The sequence below is a fragment of the Lepidothrix coronata genome, unplaced genomic scaffold (assembly GCF_001604755.1).
Source record: "Lepidothrix coronata isolate B3197 unplaced genomic scaffold, Lepidothrix_coronata-1.0 Scaffold2, whole genome shotgun sequence".
In the NCBI taxonomy this organism is placed as follows: domain Eukaryota; kingdom Metazoa; phylum Chordata; class Aves; order Passeriformes; family Pipridae; genus Lepidothrix; species Lepidothrix coronata.
Window position 1 is genome coordinate 1,650,048 of NW_016690182.1, and position 23,213 is coordinate 1,673,260.

A 23,213-nucleotide genomic window follows, 5' to 3' on the forward strand; every position below is an offset into this window, starting at 1 on the left:
TGCACATTGTAAACTCAGGTTCACGGTTGAGCAGGCAGTTTAGGGATGCTCTTACAGTCTATCATATAACTTCTTGAAACAGTTTTTCTCCTTCTCTTCGCTATTGGGTGGTTAATTGTTTGGGGTTTTTTTGTTTTGTTGTTTTTGTTTGGGTTTTTTTGTTTGTTGGGAAGTTTTTTGGTGTTTTGTTTTTGGGGTGTTTTTTTTTGTTTGGTTGGTTTGGTTTGGGTTGGGTTGGGTTGGGTTCTTTTTTTTGGTTTTTGATTTGGTTTGGTTTTTGATTTGGTTTTTTTTTTACCTTTACTGCATTCTTTGTTTTCTTTCCCACTGTCCAGGGTCAGAATTGTCTGTCCTGTGTTTCCTGTTATGGTGCCTCTCTTGTAGTGTATCCTTCTTTCTTTCTGCTGCTCAAGTATTGTGTAAGAACCTACCATAGGATCTTAATGAGTAGTCCAAAAACCCCATATCTAATGGGGCCTCATCTGAATGAAACAGCCAAAAAGTCTGCAAAAGTAGTGTTTGCTTGGGTTTTTTATGCTCGATGCCTCTTAGAATTGCTTGAAGGTTGTTAAGACTATTTTACATCAAAAGACAATGCTCCTTTCTGGATAGGGAAGTATGGGAGGTTGGATTTAAGGCTTTTTTTTAATATCTGTTCATTCTAAAAATGGAGGTGTTTAATTTAGCAAAATGGAGTAAACATCTGGGTGTATAGAGGGGTTTTTATTTACCTTTAGCCGAAAACTGATCAAGTGATATCAGATTAGTAACTTTCTCTGAGAAAGCTGATTCAAAAAAGTTCAAAAGTTGAGAAACTTGCATGAATTGCTTTTCATTTTTCACGTTCCTCACTGACAGATGTCAGGAAATTTTAAAGGCTTTAAAAATATTTCCTGTGAATGCTTTTAGTAAGGAAATGTTCACTTCCAGTCTGAACTTGTTTCAGCACTTAGTTTGGTCACCTTGATATGAGGAGCTTTATATTTATTCCTGTCAGAGTTCCAAAACATAGGGACTGTACCTGGGCATGCTGGACAGTGAAAGTTTCCTTAGAGAGAGGTGTTCTTAGTGTGTGACTAAATTACAGTGCTCAATTAGCCTTTTTTCCAGGACTTACAATGTTGTCAGTAACATTGCAAGGCTTTTGGCAGCCCAGTATTTCAAAGTGGTTGAGTGTGGGAGTGGGTCAAGCTCTCTAAACTAAATTTATGTAGCTGACCTTTATGTACTGACACAGTCTCTATTAGCTGGGAATTAAGTTTGTGATGCAGGGACTTCAGATTTACATACTGTAATTATTCTTGAAATAACTAATGCTAGTGCAGTAAATTCAGAAAATATTTTCAGTTAAATCCAAATTCATGGTGGTTTCCTGCTTTGCACATCTGTTCTTAGATTAAAATACCATCTTCTCTCATCCAGAAGTTTCTGTTCTCATGACTCAGAGGTGCAGCTTCTTGTTCTTGGAAATGTGGAAGGATCCGAAAGTGAAATGTGTCTTGGTAATTCCTACTAATATAGATACCTGTGTATGCAGGGTGGCTGAGGCCCAAGTTGCAGTTACCAGTAGTGATCCTAGTCTAATGGTGTGCTGGGTATCCCAAAACATCACCTATTTTTATGGGTTTGATAGCCCTGGGGAGCACTCATCACCTTGCAGAATAGAACCAACTTGTGTCAATTCACTTGTCCTCAAACAAGTGCTAACCCAACTTTTTCTGTTTATTTGGTGATTTTGAAAATGACCCGGTTATGGAGAACTTAAAATGTAATTATATTTTGACCACTTCCCAATGCATCCACACAACAAATGTTTCAATGTAGGTGAAAAGTGCCGAAACCAAGCGTTTCAATTAAAGAAGATCTTCAGCTGGCAATTGGCTTTGAAATTCAATTTTCTTCTTCTTTTTTTCTTTTTTTAATAGGGTGGAAAGAAGTCCTACAGTGGGCCATGTGGGGGCCGCGATTGCAGCGCCGGATGCAAATGTTTTCCAGAGAAGGGTGCACGGGTAAGTTTGTTTTCACTAATACAACTTGTCCTTGTGTCTCTTATCAATCTTTTTATAAATAAACAAATAAACCCCAAGTTAATATGTGTAATTCTCAATCTAATGACCTCATGAAACCACAAATGATGAAGACCAGCTGCATTTCAAATGTCCCTGGCCAGGATTTCAAAAGCCGTTCTTATAGGTTTACAAATTGCTCGCTTTGCAATGAGTCTTCAATGGAATCTCATTTCTTTGTGATCTGAGCCCTAGTTCAAAAGAAGTCAGATGGTTTTGAAGTAGATTACAACAATTAAAATTAGGAAAATCAAAGTAGTGTGGCTTCCAGTACAGATTTTGCCCAGCCCTTACTGCAATAGCTTCTGGTTGTGGAAGTGGTTTTGACTTGTGCATTTGTTTGTGAGGGAACAATAACTGGGAGTGAGTCTGAGCAATTCCCTTTGAGAAAGCCATTTGTGTAGCTAAAGCCTCTCTGTCTGAAGCCTGCATTTGAAGCAACCAAATGTTTAAGCAAGACTTCTGTAAAAATCTTTTCATTTCCTTTGATTATATGAAAAGACTATAAGTTTTATCTTAACACCGCTGCTTTTCTCCTGTCTTAGGGTATGGAGTTACTGACTTCACTCTGCTTCAATTACATTGTTAATTTTGCTCCAGACACCACCTACTTAATATTTTATCTTAAACTCTAAAGTATTTTAGCACATATGAAAATGAATCTTAGAGATTTTGGTTATGGAGATGAAAGGAGGAAAGAGCTGCATTGTAGGTACTTGAAGAATTGAAAAGGTTTAAGGAGGAGGGAAATAATACCAGTTGTCTTGTTTAATAAATCAGTTGTTCTTCCTGAAATCATATTGAAAACTCATCCTTTGTGGGAAAACAAAAGAAATTAAGTCTTATTTAAACACCAGCAGTCCTGATTTTTTTTTCCCTTCTATTTCAGTGACACAGTATGAGTATATTCAAGGCATTACTTTCTAGGACTGAATTTAGGAAAATGTTGCTATTTCAAAATGATTGTCAGCATGGGCTTAAATGTTTTCCTAATTGCAGACAGAGTTGAGCATGAATGCTTAATTGATAACTGATGATGTGTTTGCTCTGGAAGTATAAAAATTCTTTCAATTCATCATGTGGCAGAGCAAAACCAGGTCTAAACAGATAAGTGGAAGAACTTTGCAAGGAAGTTCTCAACATAACCTAGAATACAAGCTAAAGCCAATTGCTCAACACCTTTTGTGATTAGATACTGTAAGGGACAGACCTCGTTTGGTTCTGGAACACAATATCCTGTAAATGCTTTGACCTTTAGATACCAATGAGCATCATTCTTCTGTCTCTTTACATTCCCGGGGTTCAACTTGATTGTTTGAACTGGCCACAACGCTGTTGACCTTGCAGTTTGAGCTCTTGGCATCTCTTTTGTTAAGATGTCACAAAGATTTTAGGCTGTTTTCATTGCTGACCTGAGAACTCATTTGGCTTTTAGCTTGTTTCTTACGTGACCTGTATCAGTAGGCATTTTCAGTCCTTTAAACACGTGTTCCATCCTACTGAGACCTGTCCGTGGAGCAAACTGTCTGCTGGGAGTGGTAATCTTTCCCTTTTACAACACTACTTCCATCAAGCCGTACTGAGCCCTGCTGACACCTTCTTGGACATCTGCAGGCAGCTACTGGAGGCCTGCCATGCCAGAGGATAAGGAGGTGACTGGCTGAACTGGGAAAGCGGATGGTGTGATTATGTATCCTACAGCACGGCTCGTTTCTTGCAGGACACTGTACAGCCCGAGGCTAATTCCTTGGCTTCCTGCCTAGCTTCTTCTCCATTGCTGCAAAGCCTTTAAGTTCAAAAAGGCAAATGGGAGACGGGACTTTGCCAATGCCCTGAATCCATATTTTGTTTAAAAAAGTGTTTCAGCTGTCAATTTTGCACAATTAAACAGATCGGAACAAAGCTAAGCTTTCTTTTTAAAGAAGAGAAATAACTAAAAAGCACAAGAAAAATGACAATAAGCTGACAGCTTAATGAGAATAATATTGGCAGTGTCCTTAAATGTCCTCCTCAAATGCACTTCAGATCAAGCTGTGATGAATTTGTTTCTGACCATATATTTAAAAAATTTATTTGGGCAATAAAAATGTCAAAACTGCTTGATTAGTGAAAGATATTCCTAGAATTGGCATGTAGACATGTAGAACTCACATGTCCACATGTTCTTGTTTTTGCTATAGACTGTTAGTGCATGTTCAAGATATATTAAAAAAACACCAAAACCCGCAAAGAAACCTCAACCAAAAAACCCAAACCAGTATAATCTCTCTATCTTGAAGAGTGAGCTTCTTAGAAGACTAATCTCTATAAAGCGAGTCAGCAATTTGTGTAATAATTGAGATTCTTTTCTGAAGGAAGGGTGATACAGTACTTGTCCAGCAGCCACTTAGACAGTTCTCCCAGCAGATTGGTAAGGCACATCTCCTAAAAGAGCAAAATTTCCTTTCTGTTAGTTGTCCAAATACTTACATTAAATTTGAAAAGCCTTCTTGCTGTCTTGTACCCATTTTAGGCTGTTGGGTGATGTTTATTGTGCAGGTGAGTGATCTACAGCTAGAACATTTTTGGGACTGTCAGAAGAAATTATTGTGTTTAAAACAGTGGTTTTCATTCCACTTTCTCACTGTTTACCCACAGTTTATGGGCAGAGATAATGCCCTTTGAAAAATATCATGCTGTATTGGTGGCTCTCTTGCTAAGAAATGCACTGCAGAGAGGTCAGCAGGGACCAGGAGGCATTTTCCATGCTTGCAGAGTATCAAGAAGCACTAAATAGTAGGCAGCCTGCATCATTTCATTTTGCAGCTCATTTTGCATTTGTTTATAATAATATTGGCTTTTTTGTTTTTATATTCTGTCAACTACTTTCAAACACTTACAAAGATAAACTAGCAGACACAGTCCTTGTTGCATGTATACCTTCTCCTGATGCCTGTTCACTTATCTTGGAATTTATAACAATATTAGAGTTCGTTTTAAACTTTGCTCAACATGTGTTGGAGCTAATCTCTCATTTTTTCATTGTCCCCCACCAAAATAGAAATTAAGGAAAAAAAATGTAGAAACTTTTTCCAAGGCTTCAGAAATTACTGAGGTTAACTGTGTCCCAGGCAGCTTTTACAGCTTGGAAGTGCTGTAAATTGGTGAAACTTGATGTTACTAATTATATTTCTTTTTTTTTCCCCTGTAATATGTAATCATGTCAAATAATGTATATATTTTTTATGCATCATGTGTTCTTTAAAGCCTTTTAACACATGATGATATGATCAATTAGAAAACTATTAATGACATTACAGAACCTCTGTCCTGTCTCAGAAAAAATCCACACAGAGACTGTTTCTAGCAACGGATGCTGTTGGAAGGGATGTATCTGTAGAATGAGGCAGTTGGTTCTGAAGACATTGTGGACACTTTACACTGAATTGAGTCTGGTCCCACTCAAACAAAATCCTATTTGTGTAGTCCAAGTTTACACTGCAGGGTGAAGCAAAGCATTGTGAGTAGGAGGGATTGAGTGAGATGGAGAGATTTTGCTCAAAAATGCAGTTGCTGTCTGAATGAAAGGTTAGTGCACCCAGAGATACATGAGATTCCCGAGGTTTTTTCTGAAGTTAAAACTATAATAGTGAATGTAGTGTAATTTATCTCTGGGCAATCAAAGAGTTTTGGGTAGAATTACTGCAGATCAAACAAGCTAGAAAAGATAGACAGATCCCCAGTGTCCACGCACTGAGCAGTGTAACCTGAGGTCAGAATTTTGGATGATTAATCTAATTGTTATCTCAGATAAACTAATGTCTCATTGGCAAGACATCTTAGGTTAACTTTTGTCTTGAACTCATCCCCTCAACTTAATACTGGGTCTACGGAGTGTCTCTCTTGTGATAATTAGTTGAAGATTGGTTGACGTTTCTTTGCTATGAAATAGGTAATAATTATAACTTGTATTTTTTTATAAGTTTTGCTGAATTCTGCTTTGGTTGGAATTCACTCTGTTTGAAACAGCTAGGGATTTCCTGGTGAAACACCATTTCTTTGGAAGTGTAAGCCCAACAAAATGAATTGTTTTTGCAGAAGTGTTTTACACAAACCTATTTGCTGGAGACAAAATTCTGTTAAGCAGTTTGTTCAAACTTCTCTCTGTTTTTATGTGGCTTTCTACTAGCTGGCTTGACAAGCACTGTAGGACACAAGTGATGCCATTTCAACATCCATGGCCAGCAGGTTGACCAGTTAAAATCAAACCAAACTGTGAGATATTGCCATTTCCTTCAAACTGACAATGCCAAGATATGAACAGTGCTAAATGCACTAACCATGGATAATCAGCCTGGTACAGGTAATACTGGGATCATTATGTAGTTATTTTTGTAAAGATGGATTATATGTAAATGATGTCTAATTCTTGTTCGATTTCCCTTCTGGTTAAACAAAAAATGCCATCATTTGGTTTAGGAAGAGGATTATCTATAACATTGAAAAATGTTGACCATCTGTTCGCTGTCATTAAGAAGTTCTGGCAATATTTTGAAAGAAAATGAGGTAATAGTTAAGTCAAACAACTTACGTGCCAGCTGCTTTTTTTAACAACTGCCAAGATTTCTTTTTTTTTTTTAAAGTAATGAAACTAACTTTGCCAAATGTAGCATTAAACAATTATTTTACATGCCCTCCTGACCCAACCTAAATACATTGAGCTTAGCTCTCTAATGAGAACCACACCATATACTAACTAAAACTGCATAAATAAACCCCATCTCATTGCATTTGAAAGGATTCCTTATGCAATGGGTGTCAAGACCAAACCTGTTGGTATGTGCAGTCTTACATCATCTCTCTTTGAGGACTTCTGGAGGGGACCTGTCTTATCTTACTTACAGACATTGTATAATTCAGTCATGGTGAACAACTGTGTTTAAGCAGGGTGACCGAGGAGTCTCTGGTAGCAAATCTTGTTTCCATGATTTGTTTTGCAGTTTGGTCTGAAAGGACACGTGCAGTAAATGAGGCTAAATATATTCCAGGAAACATATCCCGATAAGAAGATTGCCACAGCTTTCAAAACTAACCAGAATCCATGGCATTGCTGTGTCACCAGGGTGGCTGAGGTGACTCTGTGACCTGAAACTGTGTCTAAATCTGCCTGCAAGGGCAGCAGATTTTGTAATTGCAGTGGGGACCTGTGTTTACTTTTGAAATGAACCAGAACATGGGTCCTCCAACTGTGCTCCATAGAGCACTTCCAGATGGCTTGGAAAAGCCCAGCAGAGAAGTATTCATCACCATTCAAGTAACTGTGCTTCTTGTGAGCTGTAACCCAGGATTTTAAAGTCTTTACAGTATTTTGGAAGCAAATGGAGCATTTACAAAGCTCCTTGTTGCACATCCTACAATGCTCTGAGTTGTCTTAGCTTGAGAAGAAGTTATGTAGTCTCACTGTACCAAGTGAATGTCTGCTCTTTTTCCTTTCTAGCCTGAAAAAACTTTCTGGTTTTCTCAAGTTGAGCTTCTCAGCAGTGAGGTGTTACTGGTATGTGTTTAAGCTGAGATGAGCACTGAAAGTCATGTAGTCAGCTGGTGCAGGGTCGGATCACTCTGCCTCGTGCTGTGATAAATCCCCATCTGAAGGCAGAGTGTGCCGTGACTCTGTGTTCTGACTCTGACACTGTGAGCTGAGGGGGCCAGCATGTTGCCCTGGGAATAGGTACTGTATAATTTCATGTTTGTACAAGCTGCCATGGCTACCACTGGTAACCTGCACGAGGAATGTACTGTTCCCCTTGGAACCAATGCCATCACTCCCACTGATTTCATTTATGTGTGTGGACAGATGGGAAGACAGAACCAGACTAGCCTTGTCTCTCCCTCGTTGGACCCTTGCCACAACCGACCTTCTGTTCTAACTTTGTATCCGTGCCACTTTCTTCAAGACCAAAAGTGATAAGTTGTGCTACAGATTTGATCCATATGGACAAAACAGAGAATTCAACAAGAGTTTCCTAGTACCGACCCCCCCCGCCAGCTTCCTAAATACTGGAGAGTAAAAACATGTATCCAAATTCTTTCTTCATAAAAATTATCATGTCTTTCTTGGCCATAGGTTGGAGGTTTTAATGAATCTGTGATGTTTTGCTTGCCACATAACTCCTTAGAACAGGACTAACATTGACCCTTCAGATTTTCTTGTTTATGCATTTATACTCTAGGAGGAGAGTTGTTGATGTTCTTAAAATTGTTTTGTGTCAGCCAGTCCACCTTGCAGTCAAAAAGATAGCTAAGAATTCCTGTAGGAAGATGAACTCTCTAGTGTCCTGCCCAGGACAAGAAAATCAAATGTTAACATGTGTCTTTGAAACATGAATGTCTAGTTGGGCTTTTGCTTAACAAAAGCTGTAGAACTGTGTGTGATTATTCCTGCAATGATATCTCAGTTGAAGAGAGATATTTAATGCTCTCTTACATCTGAGAAATGGCACAAGACTTTCCTCTCCAAGCAGTTGACAGACAAGAAGGGGTAACTTATCTCCTGTGTTAAAATTACCCAACTGGTATTTTCTTCCAGCACATATTTTATAATTTGTGTGTGGCATTTGCTGTGTCTCAGGAGCCTTTTTCTCCAGGTTAAGTTCTTTTAAATACTTAATTTTCTTCATGCCTCTCTCCTTTCAGCCCATTCCAAAACTTGCCCATCTTCTAACCGTGATTTTTTTTTCAGAACATCCCTGGTACTAATTATTTTTTTAAGCTTCTTAAAATGAGAAGAGGTGCCCTTTGTAGAAACAAGAGTCTTTTTTGAAGAGTTTCCGTTGGCAGTGAGTGAAAGGTGTGACAGAGATTTTCAGTGTGATCTCTTGAGTAAGTCAGCCTTGGAAGCAGAAGGATCACAGAACCAATCTATGAGCAAGGCCCAGTTCGAGGAGATTTGGCCGGCAGTCAAGTTGGCCAATTCGTGAGCCAGGAAAACAGCCGACAGCAGGGATTACTACAAAGCAAACTTAATTAGGCAACAGATAGGCAGGAAGTGCGCCAGTCATGGAGCCTGCAGCCAGATAGAGCACACAATGAGGACGGTTCACCAGGCAAAACTGTGTTTGTAGTGGTAAAAGAGGCTGTAGTGCAAATTAGTTGGAAGGAAAGCTGAATGCATGGGTCTCCCAGGCTGTCAATCCCTGCTTTCTGGGAAATATGTGCAGTATTTTTGGTGTGAATCGCAGCTTTTCCTGGTAGGAGATCATAAATTACAGAAGACATAACAAGCTGTAGCTTGTTCATGAATGATAGGCAAGAAGAACGTGCAGGAGCTGTCTCCTTGTGAATGAGCAACGTGGATGTTTGCTTGTGTGCAGGAAAGGGGCAGGGCTGACTGTCTGAACACTCAGTGGTGAAGAACATGAAAGAAAGGACAGAAAGGGAATGATGGCACTTTTTTTTTTACTAAATAAAGGAGCATCCAAATAACAGAACACAGTGGGAATAAGAGAAGAAATAATAGCATGCAGGATATGGATGGTCTGACTGAAAATCTGGGTATAAGTGTAAATTGTATAAAAATATCTAAGAAATGATGGAGCACTTACCCCATAGGAAGGATGAGGGAGCAGTGGGCAGGAATGGTGCAGCTCATATGTAGGAATGAGAGTGCAGCATGGCTGAGGGGAAAATGGCAGCTTCTAAAAGGTCCTGTATGAAAGACTCCCAAGTGTGACAAAAGAGAGATGTTGGTAAAGCAAGATAAATAAGAATATTAACTTTTCCCTTGACCTAATTCTGCAAAAGTGGGAGGAATACTCAGATGTTTGTCAGTCTCCTCCTTTTTAAGCTGTTGATTAGAGACATTTTAGCTGTTGCTCTCTAATAAGTCATAAATCCATTGATAGAACAAGCCTATTTTCACAACTATCCAATGTTAAGCTGATTTGATGAGTGACACATTACATGCTCTTTGACATTCTGTGGAACTGCCAACATAGAAAATTTAAACTTGGAGGGAAGTTGTGAACTGTAACAAGAAAGGGATACCTGAGTTGGACCAGGTATTTCATTCAGTTACTTCTTTTGAAAAAAGGAACAGTTTAGTAGTCTGAAAAGCAGCATAGATACAAATGTCTTTATTCATAATGGGTGATTTTTGAAAGGGCATTTTTGGTCTTTTTTAATAAACAGCAGAGTGTTATAGAAATTAATAAACAAAAAGTTGAAGTAATTTAAAATTTTCTGGGTTTAATCCATAATAAATCCGTTACAAATTATGCACAACTTTTAAGGACTATTAAAAAGAAATATCTGGTTGTCTGTTAAAGCTTAATGTACTTTTTTTAGATGATCAAAGAAAGCTGTCTAATAAAATGACTCAGCATGTGCTGAATTCTCAGTGTACAGGAAAGGAAGAATTTTTTAGTACCTAGTGTTTAGCACTAAGGTTGCTAAATTTTGGTTTTTGAAGTTCTATAAAGCTGCTATCTTTTAAAACAGATCTCTTAGTTTTATGTTCATATCCATAATATTCTGCTGGAGCAGTATAGCAGAACTTGTTCTGCTGTGTAGCTGAGCTGTGTTCTGTTCACCTGCTCCTGAAGCTGTGATGTGTTTTAGCACAGTGGCAAATCTGCCTCAGCACCAAATTTGTTCTGCTCACATCTCTGTTGCCAGACAGCACCATCTGCCTGCTTGTGTGTCTGGGCGTTTCTATTTCCTGTCAGGTTCTAAAAACAGAATAAAAATTCCTAGATATGGAAAAGAATAAGAAATACATCAGCCAGGATATCCTTGCCATAGCTGCATTTGCTGCAACTGCTACACTTAGGGAATAGATTTTGTTGTAAAAACAACTGTAAGCTCTACAGTTGTACGTGCTCCCTTGCTCTGGGAGGCAAAGTCACTATATATAGCAAATTTTCAGACTTTACCTCTGTGTTAGACGTAGTGAATGAAGGTCACAGAACCAAACAGGCGCGTTGTGTCTGGGCGTCCTGTCCCCCAAGAGTCGCAAGAAATATAAATAATCCTGTTCAGTGAAGTGGGATGGTTTTTGTTCATAGTTAATTTATTCTTTGTAACCTGAACTCTTAACTGCAGTGGTGGCTCCTTTGGATTGATGAACAATGACATCACTCTCAAAAGTGCAGAAGTTACAGCTTGTATACTTTGACAGGTAATTCCTGGGACATGTACAACAAACTGGTTCTCAATGATCTGGAGCAGTGCAGTGATACTTCCCCTCACCCCTTCCTGTGCATCACAGTGCATGTTTATCAGCAGTCTCATTGGAACCATGGTGTAATGTAATTCCCCAAAGGTATTGAGGACTGCTTACCCTGGCATCATGAATCACACTTTGGGAACAGCTGGAATGTAAATCAGGATATTTTTATATGAGAAATACAGGTAATGGGTATTTTCTAAGAAATTTTTAAAAAGGTTTTGGGGTTTTTTTTGTGAAGCTTCATTTCCCTTTATACTTACTGTGTTGTCTGTTCTGAATACATACATGATATTGTGGCATTTCTTTTATTGTGATGACTAATGACTGAGGATCCAGCTGAGATGAGGGAAGTCCTGCAGTGCAGGGCAGTTACAAACATACAGTAGGAGACATTTGGTGCTCCAAAGTGTTTTCACTCTGTGAGAATTACTTTAGTTCTATGTTTCCTCAAGTTTTAGTAAGAAATCTGTTGCTTTTATTCAACAGTATTTTCAGGGAAGTAGGTGACTTCATATAAAATAGTCTGAAATAAAACTCTAAAAAGTTAGCACTCTGTACTCCTTAATAAGAGATCTCTGAAAATAGTTAATCAGTTCTTCTGGAGTATATTTTCTCTCCAAACTTAGAGACATTTGAAAGAGAAGATAGCAGAAGAGGTTGTCTTGTCTCGTTTTAATCAGGGCATATCTTCCTAACAGTACAAAATGTTTTTGGAGGATGTCAACGTTTGGAAGATCCTTAGCAGTGGAAATATAGCCCAGCTTGTCTCACAGCAAATTCAAAATAAAGAAATAAAGTCTGCATGCAAAATCAAGGCAGCAGGTGGTCATTCCCTGTATAACTCCAGCTGCACTTGAGCTGTAAATCCAAAAGCATTACAAAACTAGCAATGGGACACCCAGTGGTTTCTTGCAGGCTTGGATCAGTGTTCCTGGGACTTTAAAGGCAATTTTACCGAGATTTAATGTTTTCTCTTGAAACAATAAATGACATAAGTGTTATCTCCAGACTTTTTCCAGAGCAGTGAAGTAATTAAATTTCACTTGTTTTTCTAACATCAGGAGTAAAACCTGAACTAATCTAGTCTAACCATTCCCTTCTCTTTTATCAGCCGGAATGTGCATTAACTCCTGAGAACATTTGGGTAAATAGTATTTCTGCTTACAGTGGCTTTATTTTATGCACTGGGTAACAAAAAATAGTCAGGGTTTCCTTCACAGAGTTAAATGTAGCTGCTGTATTGTGCATTATTTTTTCTTGCAGAAGCACGTGCCAGGTGTGTCACATTTAGGTGCCTTTAGATTGATTTCCTTTGCTAAGACAGTGCCTGCTGTAAGCAGTGCCTGGGCTCTGTCTAATGCTTTCATTGTATTGTGCACCAGTACTATCAGCTCTTCAGTCTATACTGAAGAGGAAAGCTGGGTTCCACTGATGTTGTTGAGGGGTTTCCCAACATGTATAAGGAAGCCAGGATTTTAATTTTCAAACCTTCAAAGCAGATTGCTTTTGGGCTTCTAAGAATGACTGCTCAAACAACCATTTTCATGAATTTTATGTGAACTTTGTGTAAGGGAAGTGGTTTCAAGGGAAATACCTCCTCAATATTTTTCTTCACACTTGTTTTAAAGAAGCTGTGTGAACGCTCCATATAGTGTTGGCAGGATGTTATAGCTGAAGGAAGTACAATTCTGTAAACCAAATCTCCTTTGCAAAATGAAGACTTTATTTTGCAAATGATACTCAATTGTGACCATGCTGGGTCAATGTGGCATTTCAGAACAGAGTCCATCATACTTTGCAGAGTTCCAGTGCAGGGTGTTACCCTAGGAGGTGGCTCTGGGAGCTGGCTACTAGAAACCCACACAAATTCCTGATGTTGAGTTTTTGATCAGTTCAGTACTTTAAAGAGGTGAAGATTTGCTCTTCAGCACATGGACAAACAGGAACAGGCAGGGAGAAAGAAGGAACATTGGGATTTTTCCTGTCTTATGTATCACAATGTAGTTTGCCCTGGAGGAAAGAAAATCAAGCTGTGTGTCCCTCAAGAGTGATGATGCTTTAAGGATCCTTCAATTTTGTGTAATAGTCTTCTTTGAAACCTCCAGATCTGTGATCTTTTCCAGACCTCCTCTTTGAGCAGCACAATTCTGCCATGTTCCCAGGCTGTCATTTGCAGTGCCTCATCAGAAATGTTTGAAAGTGGTTTTCTTGCCTTTGCAAAATAGGTTTGAGCTTTTTGTTCTTATTTCATGAAAGGTCTTAATGACTTCTGAGCACTTGTGGCGCTTGTTGTACCCATTTTAATGGTGTTTCAACATTTAAAAACCTGCAGAGGAAAATGCAGTTTACACAGAGTCTTTAATTCTTTTCTTTTCTTCCATCTTATACTTTTTCAGTAAATACATCTCTTGGCACAAGGGAAATTGAAGTGGGAGTGTGTTTCATTTTAAAAAATAACATCCTTGTTAAATAATCCTGCACTTAATTAAATTTCCTCTGTTTTAACAGCACATAGAAACAAATAACTGTGACAAACAAAAATAAAGAATCTTGAGGAATAGTGACTTACCTCTGATAAGAACCGTCTGGCATATACATATTAATTTTTTTTAACTTATGCTTTACTAACAAGCTTAGCATTTGGTTCACATTTCCTCTTTCTACGTTGGGCTTACTTATGAGTAAAACCTAATAGATTAAAATATTTGACTTTAAAGCCCTTCTTTTAATCATATTTTTTTGTTATATATTAAAAAGCATATGGTACAACTGGCTTCTGCCTAGTAATTACATGAGCACAAATAGGTATCATAGTTCCCTAGTTGTTAATTGTGAAGAGACTGAAAAGAAAGCAGTGACCAGTTCAGACGTTGTTAATAGTACAGCTGTGGTTATTATCTTGGTAGCCAGCTATGTTAATATAGGGATTGCTTTCAGTGCTTCAGACTGTGGCCATAAAAATCTTAGATGACCTGGCAAAATGACCTTGGAAAAGTAGTTTCATGTTTCTGTGACTGTTTCGGTTTCCATGGATTGCTGGTCTCGGCTGTTTGTCCTGGGGCTGTCCTGGTTGTCTTCAGGAGCGTAGGTCAGAGACTCCCTAGAGCAGGATGTGTGGCTTGCACGGCTGTGGGAAGGTCTCCAGGAATACAGGTAGCTCACAACTCCCATCACTTCTCATTTCCTGTCTTTTGGAGAGGGGCAACTGCTTCTGCTTCCCACACCAGTTATGCTGTGGAACTGCAGGGGATTTGGAGTGTTATGGCTCAGACCAGGAACGTGGACCTGTCCCTTCCAAGCTGCGTGGGAGCAAGTGTGGTGCTTTCATTTGATCTATACCCAAACTTACCTGACACCTCCAGCTGTGCAGACACCTGCATCTGCCTGCCTGGGTGCCAGCAAAGCACAGGCTTCAACTTGAGTCAGGTCTACGCTCAAAATACAATGTTGATCTGTCTTATAAGTTTGCTACTTAAAATGACAGAGCACATGGATGGAGTTTAGCTCAGAGAGGAGCCTGACCCTGTTTGAGGGTGGAAATTCAGTTAATCAAAAGGGAACTGCAGTTCTCCGTAGATCTGTAATTTCTGGTTTTGGCCTGGCATTAGAACCTAAGTTGAATCATGGGCCCACACAGTGAAAAATTGGCTTTTTGAGTGGCAAATGATCATATTATTAAATGTGAGTTGATACACTTCAACAAAGAGTTGAAATAATTTCTCATATACTTACTTTATGTGTGGAAATGTTGGCCTGAGAATAGATGTAAAGTAAACTGTGAACAGAAAAGTTATGAGACTTTTATGTTTCCGTGGGATTTATAGCTGCTTTTCCATTCCCTCAACAGATCAGCAATAGAAATACCCCCTGTAAAGAAACCGCCTTTCTTCAGTCTTTGATTAATTAAGGAGCATTGTGGCCAACATGGTTTTAATATATTACTGGTTTTGGCATATGAAAACTTGCACACAAAAAAGCTCTGAGAGAATAACTGTCTTTTCATCCTGTTTCATCACAAGGCCACACAAAAATGCTCTGATTTTACTGAAGATGGGTAAGAGATAGTCAAGAAAACGTATGGCCACTCACCTTTTGGAAATCTTTTCCTAAAGGAGAGTAACATAGAAATTGAAAGTTCTTTCTGGGATGAAATAATACTCTTTCAATACCTCACAATTTTTGGCTGCTCTCAGTGCCATCTAAGTTGTCTTTAGCAAATACTTGTTGTGACTCTAGGCTGAGATTTTTCACAACCTTCTAAGAAAGGTTCTGGAATTGAATAGAATTGAGTTCCACATTCCAAAGAGTAATTGGATTTGGATCTCTTAATATCATTGATTTTTCTGGTGACCTGCTGTGACAGACATAGCTATTTCACTTTTTCTGACAGAAGAGTGACCAGGGAGTGCCCGTTGTGCCAGTCATCTTGAGGGTGTGGGAAGAACTCATCACTCCTTGCATTCTGATGGGATGATTTCCCAGTCCAATATCCTTGACCAATTCAGTGTGTGCTTCTGCTGTCACTCTCCCTGTTTCCATGGAGCCTTCTCATTTCCTCCCCTTTTAGCACTGAGGTCAGTGTACTCCATGGTCACCCCTTGTACAAAGAGAGGAGCTGGTTCAGCCTGATAATGTTAAGTCCACCCCAGTAGCTGAACACAACCAGGTTGCACAGGGGAAGCTTTCCAGCACTGCTGGCACTACGTTATCATGCCCTCTGATTCAGGTATGGAAATGAGAGTCTTTAGGGATGTGAGTTCTCAGCATTGTAAAGAATAAGAGACAGCGTGAGGGAGCCATTGCAGCTTACAAAAAAAATAGAAAGAGCAGGAGATATAAATACAAAGAGAGGGAGAAGGAGGCTGAAACAACCTGCTTTTTGTGCCACTGCTTGTGTCACCTTCAGCATTAGTTGTCATGGTCAGACTCAAATCCAGTAATAGCATTGACAGCCTCACTGAAGACACAAACATGAACAAAAGCCAGGAGCAATCAGGACATTGCAGGATCAGGTCTTCAAAACAAACTTTTCTTCAGCCATCTCTTGAACATGTTTGAAGTCATTTCATTTTAAGAAATCTGACTTGCAAGTCTGTGATTGAAGTGGCTGAGACAGTCCTTTAGCAAGCAGAGTATCCTGGGTGTGGTAGCATCTGTTGTGTGTGGGATACATGAAGCACAACAGCATCTTCTCTTGGCATCTGCCATTGATTTTTAACTGGGGTCATATTCCTCTTTGCCAGTAGAAAGGAGTTTATGTTGCACAGGAAAGTTCTTCTGGAAAAGCCACCATCAGGTGAGGGGAGGTTGTGAAGTTGGACCTTATCCACATGCATTCTTTAGAGTAAATCCTTCCTCTGTTCCTATACATTATGTTATTGGTGAAATACATCAGCAAATGTTTATAGTCAAGGAAAGTTTGTACTAACACTGTGTCATGCAACTAATCTGTTTATATTATAAAGAGGGAACACTGAGTTAGCTGCATTTTGCTCCAGACACAAGCATCTTACTAAATATTTATACACAGACTAGACTGTTTACTTTGCACCTCATACTATAGTTGTATTGGGAAGATCCAGAACACCTGGGTTTTAGTGAGGTCTTAAGGAAAGTTTGCTACAACTTTGCAAATTACAGATTAAGAGCTCACTGAATTACTGAGTATATGCGGGAGAGTTTTAAATCACTTCTAAAATGTACCTTACTAAAATTGTGAATAACAAAGTATCAGTGAATACCAGATCATGATTTCACTCTGGTTCTGCTGCATTCCTACACTTCTCAAATAGAGAAGTGTCAGAAATATCAGAGAAATGCCAGTTTTCCCTGATTTAGCTTTGCTGGAGGTCTTTTCTTTACATTAGTGAAAACCATTTGCTAGGATTAAGTCACTTGGCTGACTTTGGTGATTCTACTCTAGATTTATGCAAAAAATTGTCAGTGAATAGGATCCTGGATCACAGTGTTTCAGGTGTGCTGGCTATGTAAAGCATCCTTTTTTTTTTTTTTTGAGAGGCTGTATATCTGCCCTTACTTTCTGTCTTTAGGTGTAACTGTACATATGTAATCTGATATCCAGAAGTAGAGGCTGAGGTAAGAGCAGTTTGACTGTCTAGGCAGAAAGCAGAAAAAATAGCCTGAAGTTATTTTGCAGAGGATAATGCAGGTTCTTAGAGTTGAAACACTGATTGCCTGTGTATTGTATTGTGTATTTAACAGTTGTATCACTTGGAAGAAACCTGTAAAAACCCTAATGTTCTTTAAACTGTGGAAGTGGGAGTGAAAAGCTTCAGGTGTAGAATGAAAGCTGTAGCTAATCAAAGTGGAAGCTAGTTGTTTATGTGTAGTCATCCTAGGTTGTGCTGAGGACCACTAGTTTTAAGCCGTGGATGATGTTATTTTAGTGTGCCCTCTCATCTTTCTCAGTCTGTACAACACTGAAAGCGTTGTTGCTGTCCAGTCATTTTGCAAACCTAGCAAGAGTTTGTCTGATCAGCACTCACCTCCAGCAAATATCTGCTCACTTCACCATGAGATGTGAAGATAAAATTCTATTAACTGTTTCTCTTAAATGTAGTGGCCTGGGGTCTTAGGCAGCTTTGAATATAAATGGCCTCTGCACATATTCCAAGATCTATTGCCCCTTGCTTCTAAATGCCACTGTGTATCAGAAACTCCCTCCTAAGCACAACTAGCTATTCAAGTTACACACTTTGCAGGTTTTCCAAAAAACATAGCAAGCACCACTTATCGGAATTAATAGGTTTTAATAATTTTTGCTAAACATACAGCGCTTGATCTCATTTCAGCTTTACAGGAGTTAAGGTTTTAACCACTGTATTACAAGAGTGAAGGAGTCTTGTCGTTGTAAGATGAAGTAGTAATGAAATGTGGTTATGACTAATAACGTGCTTTGCTTTTTTCTAGTTATTCTGAGCTAATGCTTCCTATGTTTAAATTAATTTCCAAATATTTTGCACAAGTTTTGAAAGTAAACAAAACCTACAGTTCTAGGTGTGTACTCTTAAAAACTACTTTGTCCCCGAGTTTGTTTGGATAGGATTTAAGAGTTGTATGTGCTGTATAAAATTTGTATTCTAGACTAAACAAAAAGTATGTTTACAAATTGTCTGCTTAGTTTAATTTTTAAGCTTCTTGCCATGCAATGTACTGTTTGAGATACTATTTTCTTGATATATCAATGGCAAAGTATTGTATTTTCCCAATACTTTTGTGTTGAAACCTAATCAGAACATTTAATTATGGAAGAGATTTCATTTCAATCAATTACTTTTTCCTTACTTATCACTTGGTTACTTTTTCCTTGCATTGAACTTGCATGCTACTAAAAGTACTACAGAGATTTCTTACACCATCTCTGTAGAAGAATAAATTTATTCCAGTAAATTAGAAATATATCTGTCCTGTAACAACTGTGTTAATGTGGGAGGTAAAATGCTATTTCCGGAAGAATTGGAAGACACCATCCAACTGGATCGTTTTTTGAAAGGAGCATTTGTGCAAAGACTCTGGTTTCTTTGGTCTGGTGATTGTTTTCAATATTTATAGTACAGCAGGGCCTGGGGCCTCAGTTACACATCAGGTTAAGTTGTACTTTGTATAAACAATTAAAAAAAGCCTTGCACCAAAGAACTTTTCTTCTAAGCATTAAATGGCCTGATTTTTTAAAAAAAGTGCACAGCTGGGACAAAACCGTGGAATGATCCCAAACTGTAGCTGGACACAAGGCCAGATCTGGATTTCCATCCATCTGCATTTAACTGTGGAGCATTTGGATTTAGTGTTCACTGCAGACATAATAGGGATGTTTAAAGATTCATTTAATGGATCCACAATGTAATTAAAATAAAACATCCTCAGTACACACGCAAGCAATGTTCAAGGATTGGACACTTGAGGAACATGAGCCAGGGAAAGAGCCTGAGGGTCTGTTGGTACAGCCTGATGGTACAGCCTGATTCAGGCAGTGAGTTGAGGTGTCTCTGCCCTGGAGCTGACTCGTGGAGTTGAGTGGGGCAGCAGCCAGTGGGCCGTACCTGAGGGGATGGATGTGCTCTCAGAGTGTGCAGGATCTCAGCAGGGTTAAGGAGCCATAAAAACACCACATGACCCTGTGGAATGTCCTGTTTCCAATCGATACAGCATGGATCGAGTTTTAGCATCCTTTTGTTTAATTTAAAGAATGGCAGATCACTAATTTGACCCTTATTAAGTGTATGTAGACCACATAATTTAGATAGACTTACAGTCAGTGGTGCAAGGTATCTTCAAGATAGTGTTGTCTTTCCAAGCTTGCTAAGTGTTAAATACAGGGGGGATCCAATCTTTCTGCTTTCATGGAAGGTTGCTAGACTTGGAGATGCTCAAAAAAAAGCCTTTGAAGCTGCTAATATTTGGGAAAGGATGTACTCTTCACATACTGCCTCAGTGAAGACGAAAAGAAAATAGTTGGTGTTAATGGTTAGTTGTTTCTTTAACAAATAAAGTATGAACTGTTAACACTAGAGTGATGTAGTGATAGGAAAAAACCTGCTATCACAACAAGAAATGTTGATTTGGTACTGGTAAATAACAATCTGAAGAATAAAAGTCCCAGATTTCTTCCCCACTTGCTGTTGCATCCAGTAACACAAAGACAAGGAAAATGTTTTGGTTTTTTTTCTTTTATTTGTTCAGCAAATACAAAGATTCTGGATAGTTAAATTTCACTTTACCAGGATAAAATAGCTGTTACTCCAGTTGACTGATAAGAGCTTTGACGCTGGAGTGTTACTTATGTCAATAGAAAAATGTTGTTTCTGGAAAGCAAAGAGGAGATGATGCAGCTTTTGAGACTCAAGTAAAATCATGGTTTTCAGGATGCAAATCCTGTGCTTGAGCACATCCTGCGTGAGAGCTGGGAAAATGAATTCCAGGCTCTGCAGCCTGCCTTTCCCGTGACCACCTGTGGGACTGCCACTGAGCAGTCTGTTTCTTGGCTTTACCATTTGGAGCAGTAGTAAAATCAAGGAAGTGGCCACCAGACTCACATAATAACCAACTAGCAAGAGTCTCCAATGCTTAGTTTCATGTTGGAAACAAGGACACAGTCCATTTCCTTACCACAAGTTGAGACATTTCACCTTACCCTACATGCAGGACCGTTTGTTGACTTTTGTGGACTTCCCTCGTGTGTGCTCTTCAGTCTGTGCTGCAAACTGAAGGTGGACAGTACAGCTGTGCCTCCTCTGTATTTCTTTACATTATTTCCTTTTCTCAGATTATTTTCCCTTTATTCTGCTTTTAAACCTTGACCCTTTAGCCTTCCTCAGTGTCACGATTCGTCTCAGTCTTTGGTTGGCAGACACTTGCAGAGCTGGCATTTCCAGTCAGGGGCAGATGTAAGACAACATTTCTGCTGATGCTGATTCAGCCAGGCAAAGATCAGCTGTGTTGGCAAGAGCAATGGCAGTGAAGGATTGATGCCTGCTGGGCCTGATGTTCTGTGTCTGACATCAGGGCTGTCCTTCACTGCAGTCATCATTTGTCTGTAGGGATGTCGGTGAGAAGACACCAGAGTCTTCATATGATCTAAAATTCCATACAAGTGAATGTTGGTTCATAGATCCAGATCCAGGGGCTGCATAAGCTCACATTCACTGTTTTGCTGTTCTTTCTGGCTAAAAGATAGGTCATTATAAATACCTACAGGGATTATCAACAACTTAATCTGGTGTCTGAAGGGGGCTGGTATGTATATGTGAGGCTGAGGGCACAGTTTATTGCACACTATGCAAGTGCAGCATGGTGTGAGGCTTTAAAAAATACCCTATGGAAAAACATTTGTGCAGCTAGCTGTGGTTTAACTGAAATTGGAGTCACATCAGTAACAAAAGAAGTACAAAGCCAGTTTGTAGCAGTGATCAATAGAGGATTCCTTTTTCTCTATTCATTTAAAGTATGCTTTGCTTATTTTTCTCAAACAGCAGTCTAATGGTTGTTCCCTAGCTGATGGCTCTAGGGAAAGGGCTTAGAGTAGTTTGTGTAGCTCAACAGTGGCTGTTCTGGCTGCAAAAGAAGCACTGGCAGCAACTTCCAAAGAGTCCTGCTGAGTCTATGCAGACCAGATCCGCTTCCAGTGCTTGTCCTCCCAGGGTTTCTGGGAGGTTGCAATTTTTTATGAGCTGCTAGGAGGCTATTTGCAGATCTGAGATGGTTTTGGTTCCTCTAAAATGACATGTCATCATGTTGGCATATAGTAACACTACTCTTTGATGTAATAGGATGATGTTGAACCAAAGCATCACTGTATTGTGGTCCCCATTTGTTATTTTTTAGCAGAGTTTGCTGTCTGAAACAAACCCATAGAAGTGACTGTGCTGTGAACTTTGTGTCTCTCAGGCCTTAGATAATGCCTGTCATTTACTGTGCTCCAAGTGAGTGCAAAATACCATGAGAAATGCAATATCATCTTTCAGACCAGTATGGCTAAATCAACAAAACCAATAAAAACTGAGAGATGACAGTATTTGCTGTTGCAAATGTGCTGTCTCTGTACAGACTTTCCCCGATTTCATCATTATACTGTCCTGGCCACAGTAATTCTTTAACTTCTGAACTAGACTCAGCCAAAGCTTGGAGTTGCCAGCCATCTATGAGTTACAATGGGGTAAAGACTACTCTTCTCAGTCTTACTTAGACATCAAGATTAAGTCCTACTGAAGGCTTCTGGTTTTTCAAGTGAAAAACAATGGATAAAAAGTACTCAATATCCTTAAGGTGTTTAAATTTATGTTGTTATTTCAAAGGTTTTTTTCTTGGCTTTATTTTTTTCCTTTTGGATATGTAACTCTTAAGTAATCTGAAAACAATCAGCAGCTTTGATTAGGAGCTAAATTAAAACAATTGGTGAGCTACCATACCCCTTCCTTTGTCTTTTTGGCATGTTTGCTTAACTGCAGGATACATTCCTAACCCTTAGACATTTCAGATCTGCTTGGTGCAGTGAAAGCCATTTTCTGGCTTGCCGTGTGTCAGAACAGGGAACGTTTTCACCTTTTATTTTAAGGAGGAGGAAGCTGCTGATCTGATTTGGAAGTAGCAGGCTGGTTATTGTCTGTCTAAAGCTGCTGAGACCTGTGTGCAGGACAGCAGCAGTCAGGCTATCCTGTCATCATACACAGATCGCTGATTATCACACACCAGTGTTTGTGATCTTCTGCAGCGCTGCTTCCTTCTGTCTCTCATCAAGGCCCAGTGAGCACAGACCGTGACAGGTAAAATCTTCTTCCAGACCTCAGATGCTCCCATACAAAGAGCCATGCTTAATCCCTGGCCTAGTGTATAATTTAGTAATCTGCATGGTCATGAATTCCAGGGATATATGGGCAGGAAGCGCAGAGCAGTGTGGGTAGCAGAGCAGGCCCACAGAGTCATTTAAGCCTTTGTTGTATTGTGTAGCAAGGGATTTTGGGGACAATGAGACCTGTCTGTCAAAGATTAAGCAGACTGGAAGTGTGGTTTATACCAACAAATGAATGAAGCTTTTTGGAGTGTTAATACAGCCACGTAGTAAATGTCCAAGGACTTAAACATACAATTTATGTGATGACAAGCAACATTGGAATTAATCATTTATTCTATATACCTTAGCCAGTGGGAATTCAAGTAGGTGAAAAGTTCATTTCTGTCCTTATCTTGATCAATATACAACACTTATATATGAAAAATGAAAAATCTTCTATTTTTTTCTCTCCCAGACTTCGGTTTGAAGTTATTTTTACTAACTGCAGTTTATTCTCTGAACACTGCCCAGTAAACCAACCACTGACAGACTGGCACTTTGTGTTATCAGCCATTGCAATAAAATTTTGCCTGGACCTGCTCTGCTTAAGCCTCTAGAGATAACTGGAATCTTGCCAAATGTTGTTTGTAGATTT

At 39.2% G+C, this 23,213-nt stretch overlaps 1 protein-coding gene across 2 annotated transcripts in view; it reads left to right on the forward strand.

Moving 5' to 3' along the window:
- Nucleotides 1–23,213, forward strand: part of COL4A6 (collagen type IV alpha 6 chain) — a 116,313-nt gene that overhangs the window by 38,930 nt on the left and 54,170 nt on the right. For both annotated transcript variants that reach the window (XM_017816741.1, XM_017816750.1), the window contains exon 3: nt 1,926–2,009. In XM_017816741.1, the coding sequence (XP_017672230.1) occupies nt 1,926–2,009 (84 nt within the window). The remainder of the gene's footprint in view (nt 1–1,925; nt 2,010–23,213) is intronic.